Genomic DNA, 23,427 nt, shown 5'->3' on the forward strand with positions numbered 1-23,427 from the left:
TTGCCGGGATGTTGATTATGCACGAGATTGTTGTGGAGCTTCAATGCAGAAGCATCATTAACATTTGAACGATTGAAATGACAGTATGAATTAGTAATCGGGCTTGGGCAAGACGGTGGAGGTTAGGTGTTCATAACCCAATGTCTCAAGTTTCATTCCTTTGGCATTGTCAAAAAAAAAGAAAAAGAGAAAAAAAAAAAAAGAAAGAGAAAACAAAACGAAAAAGATGTGTTTTTCTATGTGTGCCTCTCTATAGCCAAGAAATTTTATTTATAGAGGGATGGAAGGATGTTGTCTAACATTTGGTTTTTTTTCTTGAAATCTTTGAAAATGTGGTTTTTTGTTTTTTTTAAAGAGATGGGTAATTATATTTTGCCTGTTGGATAAAAAACATCCTCTCTTTATAGTGATAAACATTAAAATGTATTTGTCAAGATAAATATTAATTCGATAAAGATAGAAAAATATGACCCATGTGATGCCCCATGGCCACCCACATGTGGGTTTAACATTTATGAGTATATCATTCTCATGAGGTTTTTCATGTTAGTGTGGTTATGCATTTCATAATACAGAGATCATTCAAAGTCATATCATGGGGTTTTTCATGCTAATACGGTTTGTTTTCTCATTACAGAGATATCAAAGAAAAATATCTCATTTGAGAGTTCCTGACTTAGATATGCTTAAGTCTCATCATAGCTACATGCTTTGATAATATTTTTGCACTTAATTTCTTTGTTAAAGGGTCTGCAATCATATGTGAAAATGATAAATAACTTACAATTATTTCATTCTTTACAATAATATCATAAATGTAATGATAATCAGTTTCAATGTGCTTACACTTAAAACTATAGGCTCCATTTTTAATTGATGAGATGACAACCTGAGTATCACAAAAAATTTTAACAGGTCCGTTAACTATATCCAGCTTCAAACCATTTATGAAGCATTTAATCTCGATGGCATACGTTGTAGCTATGCTGTAAGCAATATACTGAGCTTCCATCGAATACCGAGCTATACAACTTTGTTTCTTGCTAGAACAAAGAAACACATCCACTTCCAAAGAAGAATACAAGTCTTGATGTTTTTAGTCTATTATCTAGGTCTCCTGCAAAGTCTGCATCAGAGTACCCAGTAACCTTTAAATTATCAGCTTGAAAGTACAATTTGTAGTTTTTAGAATATACCTAAGTATTTTTTTTATAGCTTGTCAATGAGTCATCCCATGATTACTCTAAAATTTACTCACAAGACTATATGCATAAGTCAAATCGAGTCTTGTACACAACATCACATAATTTATACATCCTACAGCTTGAGCATATAAAATTCTTTCCGTTTCAGCTTTGTCGCTATCATATAATGGACACATTTTTTTTTGATAATTTCAAGCCTTTACAAATATGTGTATCTATGGGGTTGCAATTTTCAATCTTAAATATCTTTAAAATACTTTCTAAATAATTTTTTTGAGAGAAACATAAAAGTCTCAAACTTCTATTTCTTGTATCTTAGTGCCCAATACATATGAGGATTCTCCAATATCTTTCATCTAAAAAAGGGAACTTAGCCATGATTTGGTATGGTTAATCATGTCAATATCATTACCAGCTAGCAAAATGTCATTTACATATAATGACACAATAACAAAATTGCTCCCATTATTCCAAACATATACACAATGGTCTAATCTATTGGCTACATAATCAATTTCAGTGATTTCATTATGAAAAATGAAATGCAACTGCCTAGAAGACTGTTTTAGACCATATGAAGATTTTTCATGTTTGTATACTTTGTTTTCTTGGCTTTTACTTTGTCTTCATGGTCTTTAATTACATATCCTTCTAGTTGTTCCATACATATATCTTATTTTAATTCTCCATTCAAGAAAGCTGTTTTAACATCCATTTGAAATAATTCTATATCATAATATGCAATTAATGCTACGATAATGCTAATAGATGAAAATTATGCTACTGGAGAATAAGTTTATACGTAATCTATATGCCCCCTTTGAGTAAAACATTTAGCTACCAACCTAACTTTATATTTATCAATAGATCTATTTGCATCCAATAGTTTTTCTATCTTTAAAGAGGTTAGTCAATTCCCAAACTTGATTTCTTTTAATAGAATCAAGTTCATTATCCAAGGCTTGAGTCCACTCAACTGAGTTATGCAAGTTAGTAGCTTCATTGTAGCTTTGAGGTTCATCTATTGAATAATCTCTTATTGGAGAATAATTATCTTCATTCATAAATCACATAAAATTCTTCTAAAGTCATAGGTGGGGCTATGATTCTTTTATATGCATCTGGTATACTAGGTTCAATTAAATCATTATCACCAATTCTAGAGGGAGATTGAGAAATAGGGTTATCTTTATCAATTTCGTGTAAGGCAATAGGCTTACTTAAACTAGGTTCATCATCTATATATTCTAAAAAATGAGTATCACGATTTTCTATTAATGATCTAATATCATGGTTATAGAATCTATAGCCCTTAGAATTTTTTGAATAACCTATAAATGGACATTTTACAATTTTATTTTGTAATTTATATCTATTTTGTAATTTATCTCTATTTTGAATAACCTATACATGTGTCATATGACTGCTTAGGCAAGGAGCATAAAATAGATAATGTGAAATCTCAGCAGCAAGTTGACAGTAACTTCGCTTTGATACCAATGTTGAACGTTTGTGGGGAAGATATGAACCCACCAAACTCCCAAGTATTGATGGCAGTGTCGTTAGACTATAAATCGTACATATCAGTGTTTTACCAGAACTATTAATTATGTGTTTTTCTCTGTGTACTACTCCATAGCCATGTAATCCTACATATAGAGGGATGAGAGGAGGCCGTTCTCCAACGTTCAGCTTTCTTCTTGAAAATCATTTTCTCTATCATTGGATAAAAATCATTTTCTCTATCAAAGAAGCTTTTTAGTGATAAATATTAAAACATATTAATTAAGATAAATATTAATTAAATTAAGAGATAAAAATATGACACATGTGAGGCCCCATGGGCACCTACACTTACCATTAAGGAGCTTATTCTTCTAGTGAGATTAGATTCTACCCACAAGAGGCAAAACTTCCAATTGAGGAGGTGTTTCTTTTTTTAATAGAAGTTTAAAAGAAAATAATTGTTTCCTCCCATTTAACAATAAGAAAACAATCGTCTTGAGTAGGAATCTAAATTCTAACAATTGGATGGGTGGTCTTAAGCTCGTTGTAGGAGTGGATATTGTTTGAATCAATGGTTTAAAAAATGGATCGGTGACCCGAATCGGGCTTCCAAAAAACCGATCTGGATCGGCGAATTGGCGATCCGGATCGGGAATCGAGTGAATCGGTCAGAATAAAGCTTAAAAAAAATCCGAAAAAATTATTAAAATTCATTATAAATATTGTTTTTTAGGAATTCAATAAGAAATGAGGGTACTCCATTAAGAATTTTCATGTTTTTGAATGAATATGCGAATATTGATATGTTCTTTCCCTGCATGAACCGCCATTCAGCATTTAATTTACATCACACAAAAGGATAAACATATAATTATCATGGAATAAGTATATCAACATACATGGACTGCAATAAAGCATAAAATTAGTAACATACGATCTAAAAATAAAATGATAGACGATGTTGTTGTTCTTCTTGGTCACGCTGGTGCCATTGATTGAATTCGTTTGACAATTCATTGATTCGATCTAAAAACGAATCATCGATATTAGCGGGCGTCTGACTATTCCCAAATCCCTGAGTGTTAGTGTTTTGTTGTGTTCCCAATCCAAAATCCCCGAAGCTTGTCCATCCTTCATGCTCACCTGCACTGTCGTGCTCATCCCTACACTGTTGCTGTTGGGACTCGATATGTGAATAATATGGCTGTGATAGGGTGGCCTTAGAATCATCATCTCTCTCATTTTCTCTTTGACCCCCTTCCCACTCTCCCTCATTAGGTGCAATATCACCGACATATTGTGGATACATTGACTGACTGCTTCCTCTTTCATGCTGCTCATCACTTTCTTCAATATCTTCATCATCGATAGCCTCAAGGAGCGCTCTCTTGTGCAACACTGGCTCTTCCTCTTCTACTACCCATTGGTCTGCTGTGTCTGTGACAAATATTGTGTCTAAGTCTATCGGCCCATAGTCTTCAAGCTTCCTTCTTATTTGTCGCTCTCCGAGGTTTAAATTATAATGAACGTAGACTAGTTTATGAAGCTTCTCAGAAGCGAGTCGATTCCTCCTAGTAGTGTGCAACCATTGGAACATACTCTAGTTGCACTCACAGCCAATAGCAAAACATGTCTGGGAGAGCACCTTGATTGCTATCCTCTTTAGGTGAGGTGCATCAGTACCATATATCTCCCACCATTCAGCTGGATTAAAATGTAAAAAGCATTATAAGGGCAAGAACAATTCATAAGATTAAATATATGAATGAACAAAATATTAGCGAGGGGATAACCTGGATCCATCATAGTTCGAGAATTTCTAGCAAGTCTAGTTCGAAGGATCCTATAGCATCCCTATACATAGCAAGCTAAGACAAATATATTACGTTTTAGTGCATTATTCCTCACAAATATAACAACTCAATGAAGTTCTTACCCAAACATTAAATAATACCTCTTGTATTGCTGCTACTTGGTTTCGATGGCTTCTCTCCAACCTTGCAATAATGTATCTGACCCCTTCCATAATCTTGTGGGGTTGTTCAAGTGTCAAATAGAAAAATTTTGGGTTGAAGTAGTAACCTAAAAAATATATAGGTAGAAAAATGTCATTTACAATTTCATAAAAAAATGATTTAAACTGAAATATTGTAATGATATAAATATATATTTACCAGCATAATGAATTGGACGTCCAAATTTGGTGTTCCACCTCTTTTCTATAATCTCGATCACTTTGCTAGCAAAATTACACTTCTCCCCAATAGCTGATTTCGCCCTCTCAATACCTTCATAAAGGATACCCATGGTAGCTTTCTTGTCAGCATCCATCATTCTTAACACCGTGACCAAAGGGGCAGTGGCCTCTACAACACTGGAACATCGAGACCAGAACAACCTATTTGAGATTATGTTGTCCACTTTTATACCGATACTGGACTTCGAGAGGTGGTCATTTAACCACTCTTCACAAGTAAACAATCTCTTTAATGCACCTTCAGATTCTCGAATGGAGTCCACAGCTAAGTAATCTGTCGCAAAGCGGGTTATGGCAGGCTTGATTATCTCTTTTTTCTTAGAGTGTTCTATAAACAGAAATCAAATTTTAGAGTGGTTGTATATAAATCTCGACACCAACCTTGCTTCATCTAGAGTCTTCTTCACAATTTTGATCTCACCGATCTCCTCTAACATAAGATCGATGTTGTGTGCAGCACACGGGGTCCATACTAGATGCTTCCTCTTATCCATCAACTTGCTGCCCGCAGAAACACATGCACGCGCATTGTCCGTAATAAACTGGATTACATGCTTATCTCCCACCTCCTCCACTAACTGATCATATAGTCGTACGTAGAAGTTTGCATCCTTCTTCGTCCCTGATACGTCTTTGCTAGACAAAAAAGCTGTACCTTTTGGGGAATAGGCCAAGAAGTTTAAAAACTCCTTTTTACTAACTTTATTCAACCAACCATCACTCATGAGAGTAATTCCTGTCCTTGGCCAACTCTGTTTATATTCTTCAATCCACTTTTTAACTTCCTCTACCTCTTCATCTAATATTGGCCCACTGAGCTCATATGCCGTCGGGGGTTTTACCCCGGGGCCGACTCTCTGGATTGCACTAATCATAGGTGGAAAATATGGGCTATTGGCTGCATCAAAGGGAATCCCTTTATCGTAGAACCATTTACCAACATATCTCCCTAACATGTTTCTTGTACCTTTAACCATGCCTTTTAGGGTCATCTGTTGTGACTTAGGCTTTGAGAGAAATGGGTCTTTACGACCATGACCTGCAATACTGGGACTCTTAGGTAACCTAGAAACAATTTCTTCAACAACTGATTCTCCTTGATACATATTGCCACCAACCCCTCCATACATATTTGAGCTGGGCCCGCCATACATTCTGGAGCTGGGCCCGCCATGCATATCTGAACTAGGCCCACCATGCATATCGGAGCTAGGCCCACCATGCATGTTTGAGCTAGACCCACCGGGCATTCTAAACCCACGTTCCCTCTGATATTGTTCATGTAAACTCAATCTTGTGGCCATGTCTAGCTCATTATTACATTGCTCTTCTAGGTCATTATTATATTGCTCTTCTGTATCATTTCTGCTTGATGGTGTATATAAACTAGCTATCTCCTCATTCATCCTATGTTTGGCAATTTTTTTACCTTTGTTAGCATTAAAAATTGCCACCATCTGTTTTTTTACATTACTAGGGACATTAGTGCATGTAAAAACTTCTCCCTTAACCCCTGCCAAGTGTTGCTTGAAACTATGTACCCCACTACTTATCACTCTTTGACAGTAATTACAAATAATTTTGTCTTTCTTGTTGGGATCAAGTCTGAACCCATGTTCCCATGCAGGGTCTTCTGCAGATCTTGACATGATTCAACTGTTTTAAGATGTAAAAAGTATAAAATTAACCTGACAGTTCAAAAAGAAAAATAATCACCATGTGTAATGATAATATGTTGCGGTAGTTCATGTAGTCATATTCATTGTTATTTGTTATTGCAAAATACCTTTTTTGACAATAATATATTCGTACAAATCAATTATAAACATTCAGAATAATATAATACAAAATGCAAGCTCTAAACATGGCTACAACTCAATTATCAAGAACATACATTTTTTGCATTAAAAAATTAATAATAAAAACAATTCTTCAAAGAGCCAGCTAACATCAGTCATTCCAACTAAAAAATCCATGAACAACAGATAAAAAAAATACAGTTTTGTATTAAAAATATAATAACATGCATTTTTTTGCATAAATAATCCATCAACATACAATTTTTTCAACAAAAACTTTAACAATAAAAATTTAAAATATGGTTTAATACCTCATGATAATTAAAACCTTGTCACGATTTTCACATCTTTTCGAAAAATCATCATTTTTCAAAAAATTCGATCATGGAAAAAAAAAAAAAAAAATTACAGCAAACTCAAACAATAAAAATTAAAAATTGGGTTTAATACATCATGATAATCAAAACTTTATCACGATTTTCACATCTTTTCAGAAAATTATCATTTTTCAAAAAATTCGATCATGGATAAAAAGAAATTAAAAAAAAAAGTACAGCAATTTTTCAAAAAAATTCGATCATGGATTAAAAAAAAAATTTAACAAATTTTCAAAAAGTTCGATCATGGATTTTAAAAAAAAAATCATAAATTTTCAAAAAATTCGATCATGGATTACAAAAAAAAATTCGATCATGGATTAAAAAAAAAAATCACAAATTTTCAAAAAATTCAATCATGGATTACAAAAAATTCGATCATGGATTACAAAAAATTCGATCATGGATTACAAAAAATTCGATCATGGATTACAAAAAATTCGATCATGGATTACATAAAATTCGATCATGGATTACAAAAAAAAAAAAACCATAAAAAAACAAAAAATTTGATCGTGGATTACAAGAACAGAAAAAAACAATTCGATCATGGATTACAAAAAAGTCAATCATGGGTTACAAAAACAAAAAATTCGATCATGGATTACAAGAAAAAAAAACAAACATTTCGATCATGGATTACAAAAAAGTCGATCATGGATTACAGAAAATTCTATCATGGATTACAAAAAATTCGATCATGGATTACATAAAATTCGATCATGGATTACAAAAAAAAAACAAAAAAAAACAAAAAATTTGATAGTGGATTACAAAAAAAGAAAAAAACAATTAGATCATGGATTACAAAAAATTCAATCACGGATTACAAAAAACTCTATCATGGGTTACATAAAAAACAAAAAACAAAAAATTCGATCATGGATTACAAAAAAAAAACAAACATTTCGATCATGGATTACAAAAAAAAAAACAAACATTTCGATCATGGATTACAAAACATTCGATCATGGATTACAAAAAATTCTATCATGGGTTACAAAAATAAAAAATAAAAAATAAAATTCGATCATGGATTACAAGAAAAAAAAACAAACATTTCGATCATGGATTACAAAAAATTCAGTCATGGATTACAAAAAATTCTATCATGGGTTACAAAAAAAAAAAAGAACAAAAAAAAAAAAATTCTGTTCTTCACAGAGCCGTTTTACATAAGCGATTTTAACTCAAAAATCCACCTCTAAGTGAATAAATTACATCGAATTGAGTATATTTTCTGATAAACAACAATATAAGGAATCAAAACCCTAAAATTTTAACACATTATTTCTAATATATCATGAAAACAAAATCAAAAGGCGGAAAAAAAAAAAAAAAACAACGGAATTTTTTTTTTCCGCAGACATCTCAGTGTTCATCTCAAATTTCATGCTGCAATTGACCAGATTACGTAAAATTGAAAATTTTAAATCATACTAGACACAATAAAGATTAAAAACCATAATTATTGAACTCATTATGTTCAAAATATGCCATGCAATAAATCAAAGGGCGGAAAAAAAAAAAAAAACCCAAACTTCTTACCTGATTTTGTGAACCGAAGCCTTCAATCTCCAAAAAACTCTGTTTTTCTCGACGATTATCACAAATTAGTAACAAAAGGTTTTGATTCACAGCTTTACGATCAAAATGCCTACAAATTTTGAAAGATTCATGCCCTATTTGGCATGAAACTTTCAAAAAAGGCGGAAACCCTAAACACCAAATTTTTCGTGATAAAAAAACACCAAATTTTTCAACCATTTAATCCTTAAAAAAGCTAAATAAAGCTGTTTACAGCCTGCAAATTAGATCACATGCAAAAAAAACAAGAAAAATGATCAAAAAATGACAAATTTCAAAGAATCCCGTGAAGAACACTGTGCAACCCGTGTTCTTTTGGGACTCGCCGATTCCGCACAGTGACTCGACGAGTCACTGTACAGAATCGTCCGGTTTTCTCTAGAACTGGACGATTTCCGATTTTTTAGGCGATCCGGTCCCCTTTTCACGATTTTCAAGTTGAACCGGGCGAATCCGGTTCGACTCGGCATTTTTTAAAACACTGGTTTGAATTATTCTTTAGGATGTGATTTCAAATTTGCGCAAGATTGAGCCTTGGGACTAGTGCCACAGCAAACCAAAACCCCAAAAAGCAGATTCTTGCCCGTGGTAATAAGTTTAAATTCCTTAACTTGGGGAGGTGTTCTCATCCTTTTTCAAATGTACAAAGGGTGCATATTACATGGTGAGCCTGACCACCTACAAGGTCGAGCTCCCCGAAAAAGGGGTGGCAAAGGGTTAGATGGCCCCAACTAGCAGGGTCGGCCCTGAAAAGCTAAAAGGACCACGAAATGTGGCCCAAGGACTGAGCCAGGGCTAAGCCACCACCACAGCCCAAGGGTGAGGCTCGGCCAGAACTAGGGCCATGACAAAGTCAGCCTAGTTTGGTCCTCTTTTCTATTTATTAATTATTATTATTTTTAATTCTATCTAGCTTGGTCTGGCCCTAATAGGGCCAGGGCCAGGGCTAGGCTTGGCTTGGGTCAAGGCCTTTTTGGCATGGGCTAGACCGGGATGGGCAGGCCTTCTGGGGATTAGGGCGGGGCTAGGGCCAAGTTGATCTGGCCTGCTACAAATAAAATAGTGTAGAGATTGGACATTGTGATTGGGACAATCTTAGCCTTCCATTCAAAATAGACTGTTGGATAAAGGGGAAGATAAAACTTATACACGGTAACGGAAGCATAGAAAGCTTGCCCGCCTTAAAATAGAGAAGCAACTTGTTTCCGTAAATAAACACGGATAATGGATGTTCGGTGGGAGTACCAACTGTATGCTGGTATAAAACAGAGGACTCGTACAAAATACAAGATATTTTTCTATTAAGGTTGCATACTTAGTATATGGTGAAAGAGTTATATGAGATAATTTTCTTTTGAGGAAAAAAAGTTTATATAAGGTCGCTACCTTATATATATATATTTAAAGCTGTTAAGATCGCTACCTTATATTGTAGGAGTACGGTGCACCTCAAAATTCTAATAGAAAAGGGTGTTTCGAATTTAGATCCAATTAATCATCTCAACCTCGAGATAATTTCAAATATTAAAATCAGTATATCTTGTAACAAGTTATTTGAAAGATTTTCAATTGTTTATATATCTATTCGATCGGTATATTTTTATAATTTTAAATTTCATAATTAAGATTGAACATGAATTTTTAAGCTATCGTAAGATTTTCAACATCAGAATTACATCTTCCAATGAGATTTAGATGTCCATCTTATTTGAATGGCACAGGAAAAATGGTGGGCACCCTATATAAACCTCACCCTTTTTTATATATAAAGCTTTGAGTCCACTTAAGAATCACGATACCATTATTTCCAATAGAAAAATATAAATTTTAGGTTATGCAACATATGGATGCCAACCTCCATAACTCAGGCGATCTCTATTCAATGTTGACGTTAATTTTTATACGAAGCCATGAAACTAAAGGTATTTTATCGAGGGGATTGTATACAATGCGACCATTTACCTTTTATACAAGGTGGTCACAATTACTTACAACCATCCGATGTGACATTTGATAGCTTGGATGTGGCATAAAGTTCGAAATTTTTTTTTTTAAGTTTGAACTTGGTCAAAGGAATAATTACAACCACCCAATTTCACATCAAATGTTCAAATATTAAGGTGACCAGGCTTGTGCATGGGTTGAATGGGGAAGGCATGATATTTCGGTTACTTCCTTATATAAATAAGAAATTATGTACGGATATAAAAAAATTATATAAAATATAAAATGGGTCTAATTTAATCAAAATTTATGCAGAAGGTAGGTTTCCTTGAGTTTTGTTTTTTTTTTTTTGTTTTTCTCATATTGCCTTTTAGTCCAAGAACTCGTACTGCTTTTTAAATTTTTTTCGATAATACGGCTATGACCTAAGGCTTAGGGTTTAGGGCAGTGCAAATAACAGTCCGAGGTCTCCATCCTCGGACTACCTATATTCTACTATTAGAACTCAGATTAGACAATCCTAGGATGGGGACCTCATACTGTATCTGGACAGCCCTGGTGACTCCATAGATGTTGGCATGTATGAGCGGTCATGGGACCCTCAAATATTTCTCTCCTTATCTTATTAAAAAGTCTATGCTTATCACTAAACTAGGAAGGTTCTTAGAGAGAGAAAGTGTCATTATCTAACGGGTACAAAATAACCACCCACTTTTCAAGATTACTGGACTACGTTTCTCAGATATTTCAGGATAAAAAGACTTGATTTCTACGATCCCTAGTCTTGTGACACTGCCAGTAATCGTGGGAGCTTTAGTGTTTTATCACGTCCCATCGAAAGTCCAACATTGATATCAAAGCAGGTTCCATTATTTATATTTATTTAATTATTATTTTTTATCCTTGCTCTCAAGTTTCATTATTTATTTATTTATTTATTTTATGTGATCTTTGTTTTCTTTATATTATTTTCATGTTTAATTCGTGCTCATCGATTATCCTTTTTTTCATCTAATTTTGCAACCTAATTACGCAAAGACAAGAATTAAACCACATAATTTTTTTTCTCTCTCCGCTTTATTTCTTGTTCATCATCAAGGTAACATTTTTTTAATGTTAGACTTTTTTTTTTTTCAGCGTGCTACTGTGTAACCAATATTTTTTTTGAGGCGAACTGATTCAATAGAAGTAATTGTTGACAGCTCAGCGAGACCATTTGTTCACAGTGCAACTTTATTCATTGAAAATTTTATGGAAATCTTTTGAATTTTACTGAAATATGGTTTTTAGTGTTTTCTCTTTGTTAAACCATCATCGGCTACAGAGCGTCCATCGCCCGCATAGATTTATCTCTTGTAAAACTTTGAGAGAAGCATATCTTCTACCCATTGCAAAACTTAGTGCTTATCTACTTCTTAGGAATCACAATAAAGTTATCTCTTGCATAATATTAGTGCGTATCTATTTAATCTTAATATTACAAAACTTAGTGCTTATCTACTTCTTAGGAAGCACAATAAAGTTATCTGTTGCAGAATATTAATATCTATTTAACCTCAATACATGAGTTCCAAAATAGTTGCTCTCTCCCTCCCTCTTAGAAAATAAAAGACCTTTTTATAGAAGAAAAGGTCTATACTTTTTTTTTTTTTTCTCTACCCTAATTGCAATATTTTTTCTCTCTCTAAGATATTCTTTATTTGCCATCTTGCACTTAGAATACTGCTCTTCTTAATAAAATTGAACCACTGTTGATTGCTGTTTTGACCTACTATATTTGCTCAATATCAAGAGATCATGCGTCATTTATTTATTTTTTCTCTTGTATCCTGTTGTGCGCCTCACTCACCTTTAATAGAAAATTTCTTAGCAAGCAAGTAGATCCGTGCTTTGCAAGTGAAATTATTGACCCCCTAAATTGTTTGTGCTGCAGAATTTTTAGAGGAGAGTCAAAACTCTTCATATTTTAGAAAGATACACACGATATTATTGCTGAAATTTTAGAGAGAAAGACAAAGAGACATATAACTGCTGTCGATAATTTAATTTTCTATTAGTACATTTTTTTTTATGCTTGGACTATAATTTAGGGATATTTATACATATTCTATTTGAATAATAATTGTCATTGCATTGCATAATTATCCTATGTTTTGGTCTCTTTAAGTAAAAAAATTCATGATCTTGATTTTGTGAATTCATTTTTGTGATGCCCATATTTTTGTTAAAAATATCAAATATGCAAACTCTTTCTCTTATGCTAAAACATATTCACATATTTATGAAAATTATTCTTATGCAAGATTTGACATAAAGTAGTTTGTTGCCTTACTTTATTAATCTTTTGTTGCATCATAGCAGTGCGAACATAAACTGTTCGAGAATTTTTTATTTTTTTGAGGTTGCAGCTTATTGAGAGTCGGCAAACCTATTGGTTTAGCTAGCAGACAACCCTTCCTTAAATAAAATTAATTTTTTTGAACTTTTATGTACTATCTATAAATAAATAAATTAAAATGACATCGAAGCTAGTCATGTCAGAACTATCCAAACTTTAAAAACTCAATGGGACCAATTTTTCTCTGTGGAAAAGAAAAATTGGATATATTCTTTTCCAATATAAGGTAGATTATGTCCTAAATACATAACCACTAGTTTTATAGTTTAATACCAATGGTCAAGCCAGAAGCCGAATTAACAAATGGTTAGAAGATGATAAAGTAGCTATGACTACTATGTTAAGCTTTACGGATGATGATTTAATTAGAGTCTTTGAGGATCACACCACAGCTCAAAGTATGATGAGTGCCCATATGAAAAATATGAGACCACTTCTGAGACCCATAAGCAATTGTTGCTAGAAAAATATAATTCTTGCATAATGAAAATATCAAACTTAGTGTCTAAGCATATCAATAAAATGACGGTACTCGCAAAGGACCTTGCTGCGGCCGGGAATCCAGTCCCTGATAGCATGCAAGTGTCTATTGTCTTAACAGTCTCCCTCCATCTTGGGAGTCCATTGTAATTGCTTTAAACCACTCTGCACAAGGGATAACTATGTTGAATCTTCTCATGCACCTCAATATTGAAGCTGAGAGAGAAATGAGGAAAAAGTCTAATGAGTTCCATTTTGCCCAAAGTTCATCATATCAGATTCCCAAGAAACCTTACAATAATAAAAAAAATAATAGGTATAAAGGAAAGGGGAGAAATTTTATAAATCAAAAGAATAAGGTTGAGAAGACCTGTTTCATTGTAAGGAAATTGGACATATCAAGTTTAATTGTCCTAAGCTGAAAAATAAAAATAGAAACTAGAAAAACAACCATGTTCGAAATAATCAAAATAAAAGAAAGGACATGATTTGTGTAATCCTAAAATTAATAGTTGTCGAGCATGACTTGAGAAATTTGTAGGTCGACTCAGCCTCCACTCGACATGTCTCGAGGACCAAGGACGGATTCACAGAGTTGAAAGAGATTGCAGCCTGTAGCCAGCAGATTTATATGAGAATGACACCTCTTGTGACATACTTAGTGGCAGTACTTTCAAGCTGTGTTTACTAGGATGAACAAACATCCTATTGACTGATAATTTATATGCACCCAATATGAGACGTAATTTGATTTTTGTTCCTAGGCTAGACGACAAGGGTAATGAAATAAGATCCATGTCTAATCGTGTCACCATTGGGAAGCATTCTAGAGCATTAGTGTATAATACTAAAGTTGACAATTTGTACCGACCGAATATTAATGAAAGTTCATCCTTTTCTGGTTATTTTGATGCCTCTTTTGATGCTTTTATGTGTATGGATGATCCATATTTATGGCACTTAAGATTATGACATATAAATAAAGACATAATGAATCAAATGGTTAAAGGAGGCTTGCTGCCTAATTTAGGAGAATTTGCGTTCAAAACATGCGAGCCTTGTATTTTTGGCAAATTAACTAAAAAGCCTTTCTCTAAAGGGAAAAGGTCCAGTGAACTACTTAGTATTGTTCATTCTGATATATGTGGCCCATTAAATGTAAAAACACAAAGCTATGAAATATTTCATAACATTTATAGATGATTATTCACGTTATGGATATGTATACCTAATTAGTACGAAATTAGATGCATTAGAAGCTTTTAAAGAATATAAAGCTGTGGTTAAAAACTAGTTAGGTAGACATATTAAAATTCTTCGAATAAATAGAAAACGTGAATCTTGCTTAGCCTTATTTACTGAATTTTGTAAAGAGCATGATATAATTCACCAAACAACCATGTCATATACACCACAACAAAATGATATAGCTGAAAGAAGAAATAGAACTCTAATGGACATAGTTATGTCTATGATGAGCCATTCAAATTTATCACCTCAATTTTGGGGTGAGGAAATTAACACTGCAATATATATTATTAATCGTGCTCCAACTAAATCTATAGACTTGACTCCATATGAATTATGGACAGGTAAAAATCCTTACCTTATTATTTTAAAAGTTTCGGTTCTTGGGCACCTGTGCTTATACCACCACAAAATAGAGATAAACTACCAAGTAAAACTATAAAATACTCTTTTATAGATTATTCAGAAAGTTCTAATGGGTATAGATTCTATAACCATGATACAAGATCATTAGTAGAGAGTCGTGATGCTCATTTCTTAGAAAATATAGATGATGAAAATATTTTAAATAAGCCTATTGATTTACATGAAATTGATAAAAATAAGGGTCTAGAAGACCATGTTTCTCATATTCCCTCTACATTTGGTGAGAATGATTCAATTGAATCAAGTATACCAGACAAGCCTAAAAGAACTAAAGCCTCACCTATGACTTTTAAAGAATTTTATGCATTTATGAATGAAGCTAATTATTCTTCAATGAATGAAAATACAATAGATGAACATCAAAGCTGCAATGAAGCTATTAGCTCACATGACTCAGCTGAATGGACTCAAGCTATGGATGATGAACTTGACTCTTTTAAAAGAAATCAAGTTTGGGAGTTGGTTGACCTCCTTAAAGATAAAAAAGTCATCGGTTGTAAATGGGTCCTAAAGATAAAACTTAATGCAAACGGATCCATTAAATATAAAGCTAGGTTGGTAGCTAAACGATTTACCCAATGGAGGGCATAGATTATGTAGAGACCTATTCTTCTGTAGCAAAATTTTTATCTATTAGGATCATCCTAGCATTAGTTGTATATTATGATCTAGAATTATTTCAGATTGATGTCAAAACAACTTTCTTAAATGGATAATTATATATATATATATATGTGTGTGTGTGTGTGTGTGTGTGTGTGTGTGTGTGTGTGTGTGTGTGTGAAACAACCAGAAAGATATGCAATTAAAGGGAAAGAAGACAACGTATACAAACTTAAGAAATCTTTATATGTTATAAAACAGTCTTCTAGGCAATGCTATTTTACTTTTCATAATGCAATCAATGAGATTGGTTATATAGCCAATAGGTTAGACCATTGTGTATATGTCTGGAATAGTGGAAGCACTTTTGTTACATTGTCACTATATATAGATGATATTTTGATAGTCGGTAATGATATTGATATGATTAACCAACCAAATCATGGCAAAATTCCCATTTTGAGATGAAAAATATGGAAGAAGTCTCATATATATTGGGCATTAAGATAACAAGAGATAGAAGTTAGAGAGTTTTATGTTTATCTCAAGAAAATTATTTAGAAAGTATTTTAAAAGATATTTAAGATGGAAAATTGTAAACCCATAGATACACTTGTTTGTAAAGGCTTGAAATTGTCAAAAAAAATGTGTCCATTAAATGATATTAACAAAGCTGAAATGAAAGAAAATTCCATTTGCTCAAGCTGTAGGATGTATAAATTATGTCATGTTGTGTACAAGACATGATTTGAGTCATGCATATAGTCTTGTGAGTAGATTTCAAAGTAATCTTGGGATGGCTCATTGACAAGCTGTAAAAAAGATACTCAGATATATTCAGAAAACTAAAAATCACAAGTTGTGCTTCCAAGCTGATAACTTGGAGGTTACTGGGTACTATGATGCCGACTTTACAGGAGACCCAAATGATAGAAAATCAACCTCAGGATTTGTATTCCTCTTTGGAGGTGGTTGTGCTTTTTGGTCTAGCAAGAAATAAGGTTGTGTAGCTTGGTATACTACGGAAGCCGAATATATTGCTTAACTTATGCCGTATGGATTAAACTCTTCATAAATGATTTGAAGCTAGATATAACCGACGGACCAGTTAAATTTTTTTGTGATAATCAGGCAATTATCTCATCAATTAGAAATGGAACTCATAGTTCCAAGGGTATGCACATTGAAATTGATTATCATTACATTTATGATATTATTAGAAAGAATGAAATAATTGTAAGTTATTTCTCATCTTCAGATATGATTGCAGATCCTTTAATAAAGGGATTGAGTGTAGAAGTATTATAAAGCATGTAGCTTTGATGGGAGTTTAAATATTTAAGTCAAAAACTCCCAAATGGGATATTTTTAATATCTTGGTCATGATAGGAAAAGCCGCATTAACTTGAAAAACCCATAACATGACTTTGGATATCTTTTGTTATGAGATCTATAACCGCACTAACGTGAAATGCCTCATGACAATGATATGTTCATAAATGTTAAATTACTAAGTGATATTATTTCAATATACCTGGCCCGCATGGCCAAGTGGGAGAATGTTGGCACGTATGGGTGGCCATGAGGCCCTCAAATATTTCTCTCCTTATATTATTAAAAAATCTATGCTTATCACTATAATAGGGAGGCTTTTTAGAGAGAAAAAGTAACATTATCTAACAGGTAAAAATAACCACCCACCTCCCAGGATTACATGACCATGTTTCTCAGAGATTTAAGGAAAAAAACCGAACGTTGGAGAACGGCCTCCTCCCTTCCCTTTTCAAGAAGGGTTTCATAGCCATGGAGAGGCAGACCAGAGAATTAATTTTGAGTTCTCATTGTTATGAGAAATGACCTGACCTCTACGATCTTTAGTCTCGCGACACTGCAGTAATCCTGGGTGCTTTGGTGTTTTATCACTTCCCATCAAAAGTCCAACAATAGAGCGGTCCGAAGTCCCCATTATAATAGCATAACATAGTTGGCTGAGGATGGGTAACTTGGACCGCATTTGGCCTCAGCCCAGCTATATAGAGAGCAATTTGAGGTCCCCATCTTCAGACAGTTTGGGCATAGGCATAAACCCCACAACACAGCCATATTATCGAAAAAAATTTAAAAAACAGAATTTAAAAGTAGTCCAAAGATGACATTCTTAAACCATGGCAATATGGGAAAAATAAAAAACTATCGGGGCTCCATGCAAGTTTTTGGCTAAACTAGACTCATTTTGTAATTTATTTACTTTTTTTTTTGTCCGTACGTAAATAAATCCTCAAGAAAGGAAACAAGAGGGACAAATGTAATGTTTTGACGTGTATTATTAAAAAGTATACTCCACTGCTATAGGAAATTACAATGGAGACGAATTACAATGGAGACGATATTCCTCTGTACACTAACACGAGTATTAAATGTGGAAACTGGCGAATTTTTTACACAAATGAATATTGAAGTTGCATGCATTTGATTTAACGCATCAAGTCATTGGTAATTCCCCTTCCCAAGCATGTCAACAACCTTACGTACCCCTGCTGCTCCGGCTTGATCATGCTGCCAAAAGTAGATCACAAATTAGAAATAACAGAGAGAGAGAGAGAGAGAGAGAGAGAGTGTTTTCATACCCATGGCGTATGAGAAAATCTGTGGTGACAATGGCACAACTAGGCTTGAACATGGTGGACCTTTCAAGAACTGATTGTACCTCATACATTGACATAAGCTTGAAACACTCCATTTCTCCATCTGTGGACACAAATTTTAGTTAGATTTCTATCTCACACAAATACAGCAGAGAGAGAGAAAGCCACTAACCATTACATTGAGGCAGAAAATGGAGGGGAAGATGTAGATCATAACAAAAGAGCACATATCTCTCAAACTTGCAACCTTCAATTTGCTCATAGCTTAAGACACTCACTGGCACAGCCCTGTAATGAACGTGAGAGAGGCTCTCATCATTTCACACTCTTCTTTGGAGGACATAATAATAAACCATAGAAAAACAATAAGGAAAAAATAATGGGTAAGTTTTGTATAAGGTGCTCACCTTACATTATATAAGTAACATACACCTTCTCAATATTCTCTGATGATATATTTATGGTGTATGAAACTTTATTATGGTTTAAAAATTCACATCCAAGCCTAATTAAGAAATTTAAAAATTCAAAATGATGCAGATTGAGCAGGTCTATAAACATGTGAAATCTTGAAAATAGATGGTTAGATAACTTATTACAAGATGTATTATTTTAGAACTTGAATTTCTTTTTTTTCTTTATAGCCACAAATCTTGAGGTCAAGAGGCCAATTGAAAGGCTTTCCAACTTTGTCCGTACGTAAATAAATCCTCAAGAAAGGAAACAAGAGGGACAAATGTAATGTTTTGACGTGTATTATTAAAAAGTATACTCCACTGCTATAGGAAATTACAATGGAGACGAATTACAATGGAGACGATATTCCTCTGTACACTAACACGAGTATTAAATGTGGAAACTGGCGAATTTTTTACACAAATGAATATTGAAGTTGCATGCATTTGATTTAACGCATCAAGTCATTGGTAATTCCCCTTCCCAAGCATGTCAACAACCTTACGTACCCCTGCTGCTCCGGCTTGATCATGCTGCCAAAAGTAGATCACAAATTAGAAATAACAGAGAGAGAGAGAGAGAGAGAGAGAGAGTGTTTTCATACCCATGGCGTATGAGAAAATCTGTGGTGACAATGGCACAACTAGGCTTGAACATGGTGGACCTTTCAAGAACTGATTGTACCTCATACATTGACATAAGCTTGAAACACTCCATTTCTCCATCTGTGGACACAAATTTTAGTTAGATTTCTATCTCACACAAATACAGCAGAGAGAGAGAAAGCCACTAACCATTACATTGAGGCAGAAAATGGAGGGGAAGATGTAGATCATAACAAAAGAGCACATATCTCTCAAACTTGCAACCTTCAATTTGCTCATAGCTTAAGACACTCACTGGCACAGCCCTGTAATGAACGTGAGAGAGGCTCTCATCATTTCACACTCTTCTTTGGAGGACATAATAATAAACCATAGAAAAACAATAAGGAAAAAATAATGGGTAAGTTTTGTATAAGGTGCTCACCTTACATTATATAAGTAACATACACCTTCTCAATATTCTCTGATGATATATTTATGGTGTATGAAACTTTATTATGGTTTAAAAATTCACATCCAAGCCTAATTAAGAAATTTAAAAATTCAAAATGATGCAGATTGAGCAGGTCTATAAACATGTGAAATCTTGAAAATAGATGGTTAGATAACTTATTACAAGATGTATTATTTTAGAACTTGAATTTCTTTTTTTTCTTTATAGCCACAAATCTTGAGGTCAAGAGGCCAATTGAAAGGCTTTCCAACTTTGAAACACTCTTTTCTGTTGATTTTTGAGGTGCACCTTACTACAGAAGTTGTAACCATGTATAACGTTTTTCCAATAATAATATGGGTGCAGTTGGCATACAGATGTATCCGTAAGTGTAGAGGTAAGGTGCACCTTCAAATTTTATTATGGTATATAATTTTGATATAAAATGTTCTTAGGATTATCTCAAAATCTATTTTAATATCTAATTATAAAAATTTAAATTTAAAAAATAGTTAAAATCAAGAAGATCTATAAACATATGAAAATCTTCAAAATGGATAGTGTAGATAATATGTTGTAAAATACACTATTTATGAGACATCTCGATGTTGAGATATGATCAATCAAAGGGCTTTTCAACATTAAAACAACATTTTCCGATGGATTTTTGAGGTGCATATGTAGTTCTGCATAATAAGGTTGGATCCTTGTATAAACTTTTTCCTAATAATATTCCAATCACAGTCGTTCAAAAATAAAATAAAAAAATGAAATACAAAGACAAAGGCTTGAGAATTTGGAGATGTATCTTACGTGGAAGCTATTTCATGTGGAATTCCGGCTTCTTCCCAGCACTCCTTTATTACGTTTTCTTTGCATGTTAATCCCATAGGCTGCAAATTTAGAGCAATGATGGTTCATAGTCATTCAACCGATGTGAGAGAGAGATCGAGATCGAGATCGAGATCGAGATCAGCACTTACTAGTCCACCAGCGACGAGTTGGTCGAGTAAGCCAGGATATGTACTCTTAGACATACTCCTCTTCCCAACCCAAATCCTCTCCTCTCCTCTGAACTTTACAAAACCGTTAACGTGCACTGCGTATCCCTGCAAAGTAACCAACACCAATGTTAGGAGGATTGGACGGGCCACGAAAGGTTTGGTCCATTTAAAAACAGCCAATACTAGTTTTGATTAGTTTTCAATCAAATCTAATTTTTACTTTCGAAATAATGGCACCGGTCAGCGGTCCAATAGGACCGTCAGTTGAGTGTCAGTATTGGTAACTATAACCAACACCACCATTGATGCGTGAGAGAGAGATTTATGAGATGTATTAGTAGAATAAGTATTGAGCTATTTACAATCTCTAACTCACTTGTATGCCAAAATATGGCGCATAGTTTCTATCAACAGAAAAGAGAGTTTCCCCGTCAAAGTGTGTAGATACTGCGTAGCGCTGCGTCCATGCAAAGCAATGCATATAAATCAGTATAGAAGCAAACCAGGCATCCTTTCTTATTTTTCGTCTACAAAAAAGCAAGCAAACACTTAAGCTCTCTCTCTCTCTCTCTCTCTCTCTCTCTCTCTCTCTCTCTCTCTCTCTCTCTCTCTCTCTCTCTCTGGAAAGGTAGAGAATTCATGGGAAGAACCATAGTGCATATGAGAGAGAGAGAGTTTTTGTATGCTGCTCACCTCTCCATGAGGCTTTGGCAGTAATCCTTTCTTATGCAACTCTTTAGCAACATAATCCATTGCATCACTTCTTTCTTCTCGCGTCTCAAACGACGGATTCAACCTCAATTTCAATCTCTCCCGTCGCCATCCCCCGCTCTTATCAACATCTAATACCTCTTCGAAATCACCAAGATGCTCTGCGAACCTACATTAACATAACCCTTTCCCATAAGAACCAAAGAGAGAGAGAGAGAGAGAGATGAATTTCAGAGGGAAGAAGGAAGAGAGAGAGAGATGAATTTCACAGGACAATTCAACAAGAAAAGAGAGACTGGAAGATGGAATTGTATAATTATACGATCGACTTACTTTGGGTGTATGTAACCAATCACTTGGCCATCAAAAACAAATGGGAGGAGAAAAGCCTTCTTTTCCTGTAAGCATTAACGCACAAACAAAATCTTAGCTCCCCCATCTTATACTTACACAAAAAAGTCGACCTTTTGATCAACTATAAAACTATAAATCAATAGAACAAGAAAAAAAATCTATTAAATGGTTTTCAAGATCATTGTTTATTTACCAAACCACTGTTGCAAATCTGGATATGATTCATGTAAGGTTCCAAAGATGGAGCAGTCCTCCTCTTCACCTCAGCTTCTAAAAGTTTCAAGCTCAACAATGGCGACACCCTGTGCCTAGACATCGAGATCCATGCGCTGCTGCCTCTCTTTGAACTCAACAAAGAAGAGAGAGAAGAGAATTGAGAAGAGAGTGAAGAAGAGAGAGAAGAAGATGAAGGAGAGGAAGAGAGAGAAGAGTAGAAAGGGTTTTGACAGGCAATAGCCATGTTGTGTTTTGGTTCAGTTATGGTAATGGGTTTGATGGAGAGGGATCTTATTTATAGAATTAGAGGAGATTGCTTTTGTTTCGGGTTAATGGAGTGGAATTATTCATGTGGGAAGGGTCGAGGCAAGTGTGAAGAAGGCTCATTGTTCTTTGCTCAAAGCCTTAGGAGTCGTCAAAAGGGGGAGAGAAACTGCACCTGGGGTTACCAACCACAAGAACATGACTGTGAAACATGATTTCGAAGGACCAACCAGCTTGTTGTCATGGTCCTCGCATGACTTTGACAAGATTGAGAGAGAGAGAGGGGCGGAGATCTTGACTTTAATTTGAGACATAGTAATTTAGAGAGAGAGGCAGACCTTGACTGTACTTTGAGTCGTAATAATTTAGAGAGAGAGAAATATGGGCTTTTCAAACGTTTTAGGGGTTACAAAGAAAATTATTTCATGGGTCCAGAGTGTGCCACTTGAAGTGGAAAAAATCAAATACAAATGCTAGGGAGATGCAGGGATCCCCAATTTGAGTATCGTTTTATCTAACCAACTACATAATTTAATATTATTGTGTATGTATAGCTTCCGGGACGTGCATTTTATGACAGGGCAATTTCTCAACTCCCACCCTATAATATAAGGGATTGTACACTAGGCTACCATTTATTTTTGCATAACAAGGTCATAATTGGTATTAATAATTAGAAGTCAAATTGGATGGCTTAAATTGTGTCAAAAAATTCAATAAATTTTTTTTTAAAGTTGGAGTCTAGTTCACAACCTTCTTGTTTGAATACTGATGGATATAAGTGATTGTGACTTCCTTGTATTGTAAGTAAATGGTCACTTTGTATACTTTCCATAATATATTTAATGATCAAATAAGCATCTGACTACTTGGGTGAGCCAACACGGACTTGCTCGAATAAATCGGGCT

At 34.1% G+C, this 23,427-nt stretch overlaps 1 protein-coding gene across 1 annotated transcript; it reads right to left on the reverse strand.

The window, feature by feature from the left end:
• Positions 1–18,128: 18,128 nt before the first annotated feature.
• On the reverse strand, positions 18,129–22,522 carry LOC110006804 (nudix hydrolase 24, chloroplastic). Its single transcript, XM_088863188.1, has 12 exons — positions 22,232–22,522; positions 22,018–22,082; positions 21,667–21,853; positions 21,350–21,430; positions 20,953–21,078; positions 20,783–20,862; positions 19,726–19,841; positions 19,536–19,656; positions 19,441–19,464; positions 18,648–18,763; positions 18,458–18,578; positions 18,129–18,386 (listed from the first exon to the last, which is right to left on the reverse strand). The coding sequence occupies exons 1-12, from the start codon at positions 22,496–22,498 to the stop codon at positions 18,305–18,307; spliced, it is 1,386 nt and encodes a 461-aa protein (XP_088719314.1). The 5' UTR covers positions 22,499–22,522; the 3' UTR covers positions 18,129–18,304.
• Positions 22,523–23,427: the final 905 nt, after the last annotated feature.

Source organism: Amborella trichopoda, chromosome 3, assembly GCF_054954075.1.
Source record: "Amborella trichopoda isolate Santa Cruz 75 chromosome 3, AtrichopodaSantaCruz75HAP2 v2.0, whole genome shotgun sequence".
Classification (NCBI taxonomy): Eukaryota; Viridiplantae; Streptophyta; class Magnoliopsida; order Amborellales; family Amborellaceae; genus Amborella; species Amborella trichopoda.

Coding starts and splice junctions, on each gene's coding strand:
- LOC110006804 (XM_088863188.1), bottom strand. CDS start 22,498: ATGGCTATTGCCTGTCAAAACCCTTTCTACTCTTCTCTCTCTTCCTCT. Junction 21,079..21,349: donor CGCCATATTTTGGCATACAA/GTGAGTTAGAGA, acceptor GTTACTTTGCAG/GGATACGCAGTGCACGTTAA. Junction 18,764..19,440: donor ATCAAGCCGGAGCAGCAGGG/GTACGTAAGGTT, acceptor CGTTCATTACAG/GGCTGTGCCAGTGAGTGTCT.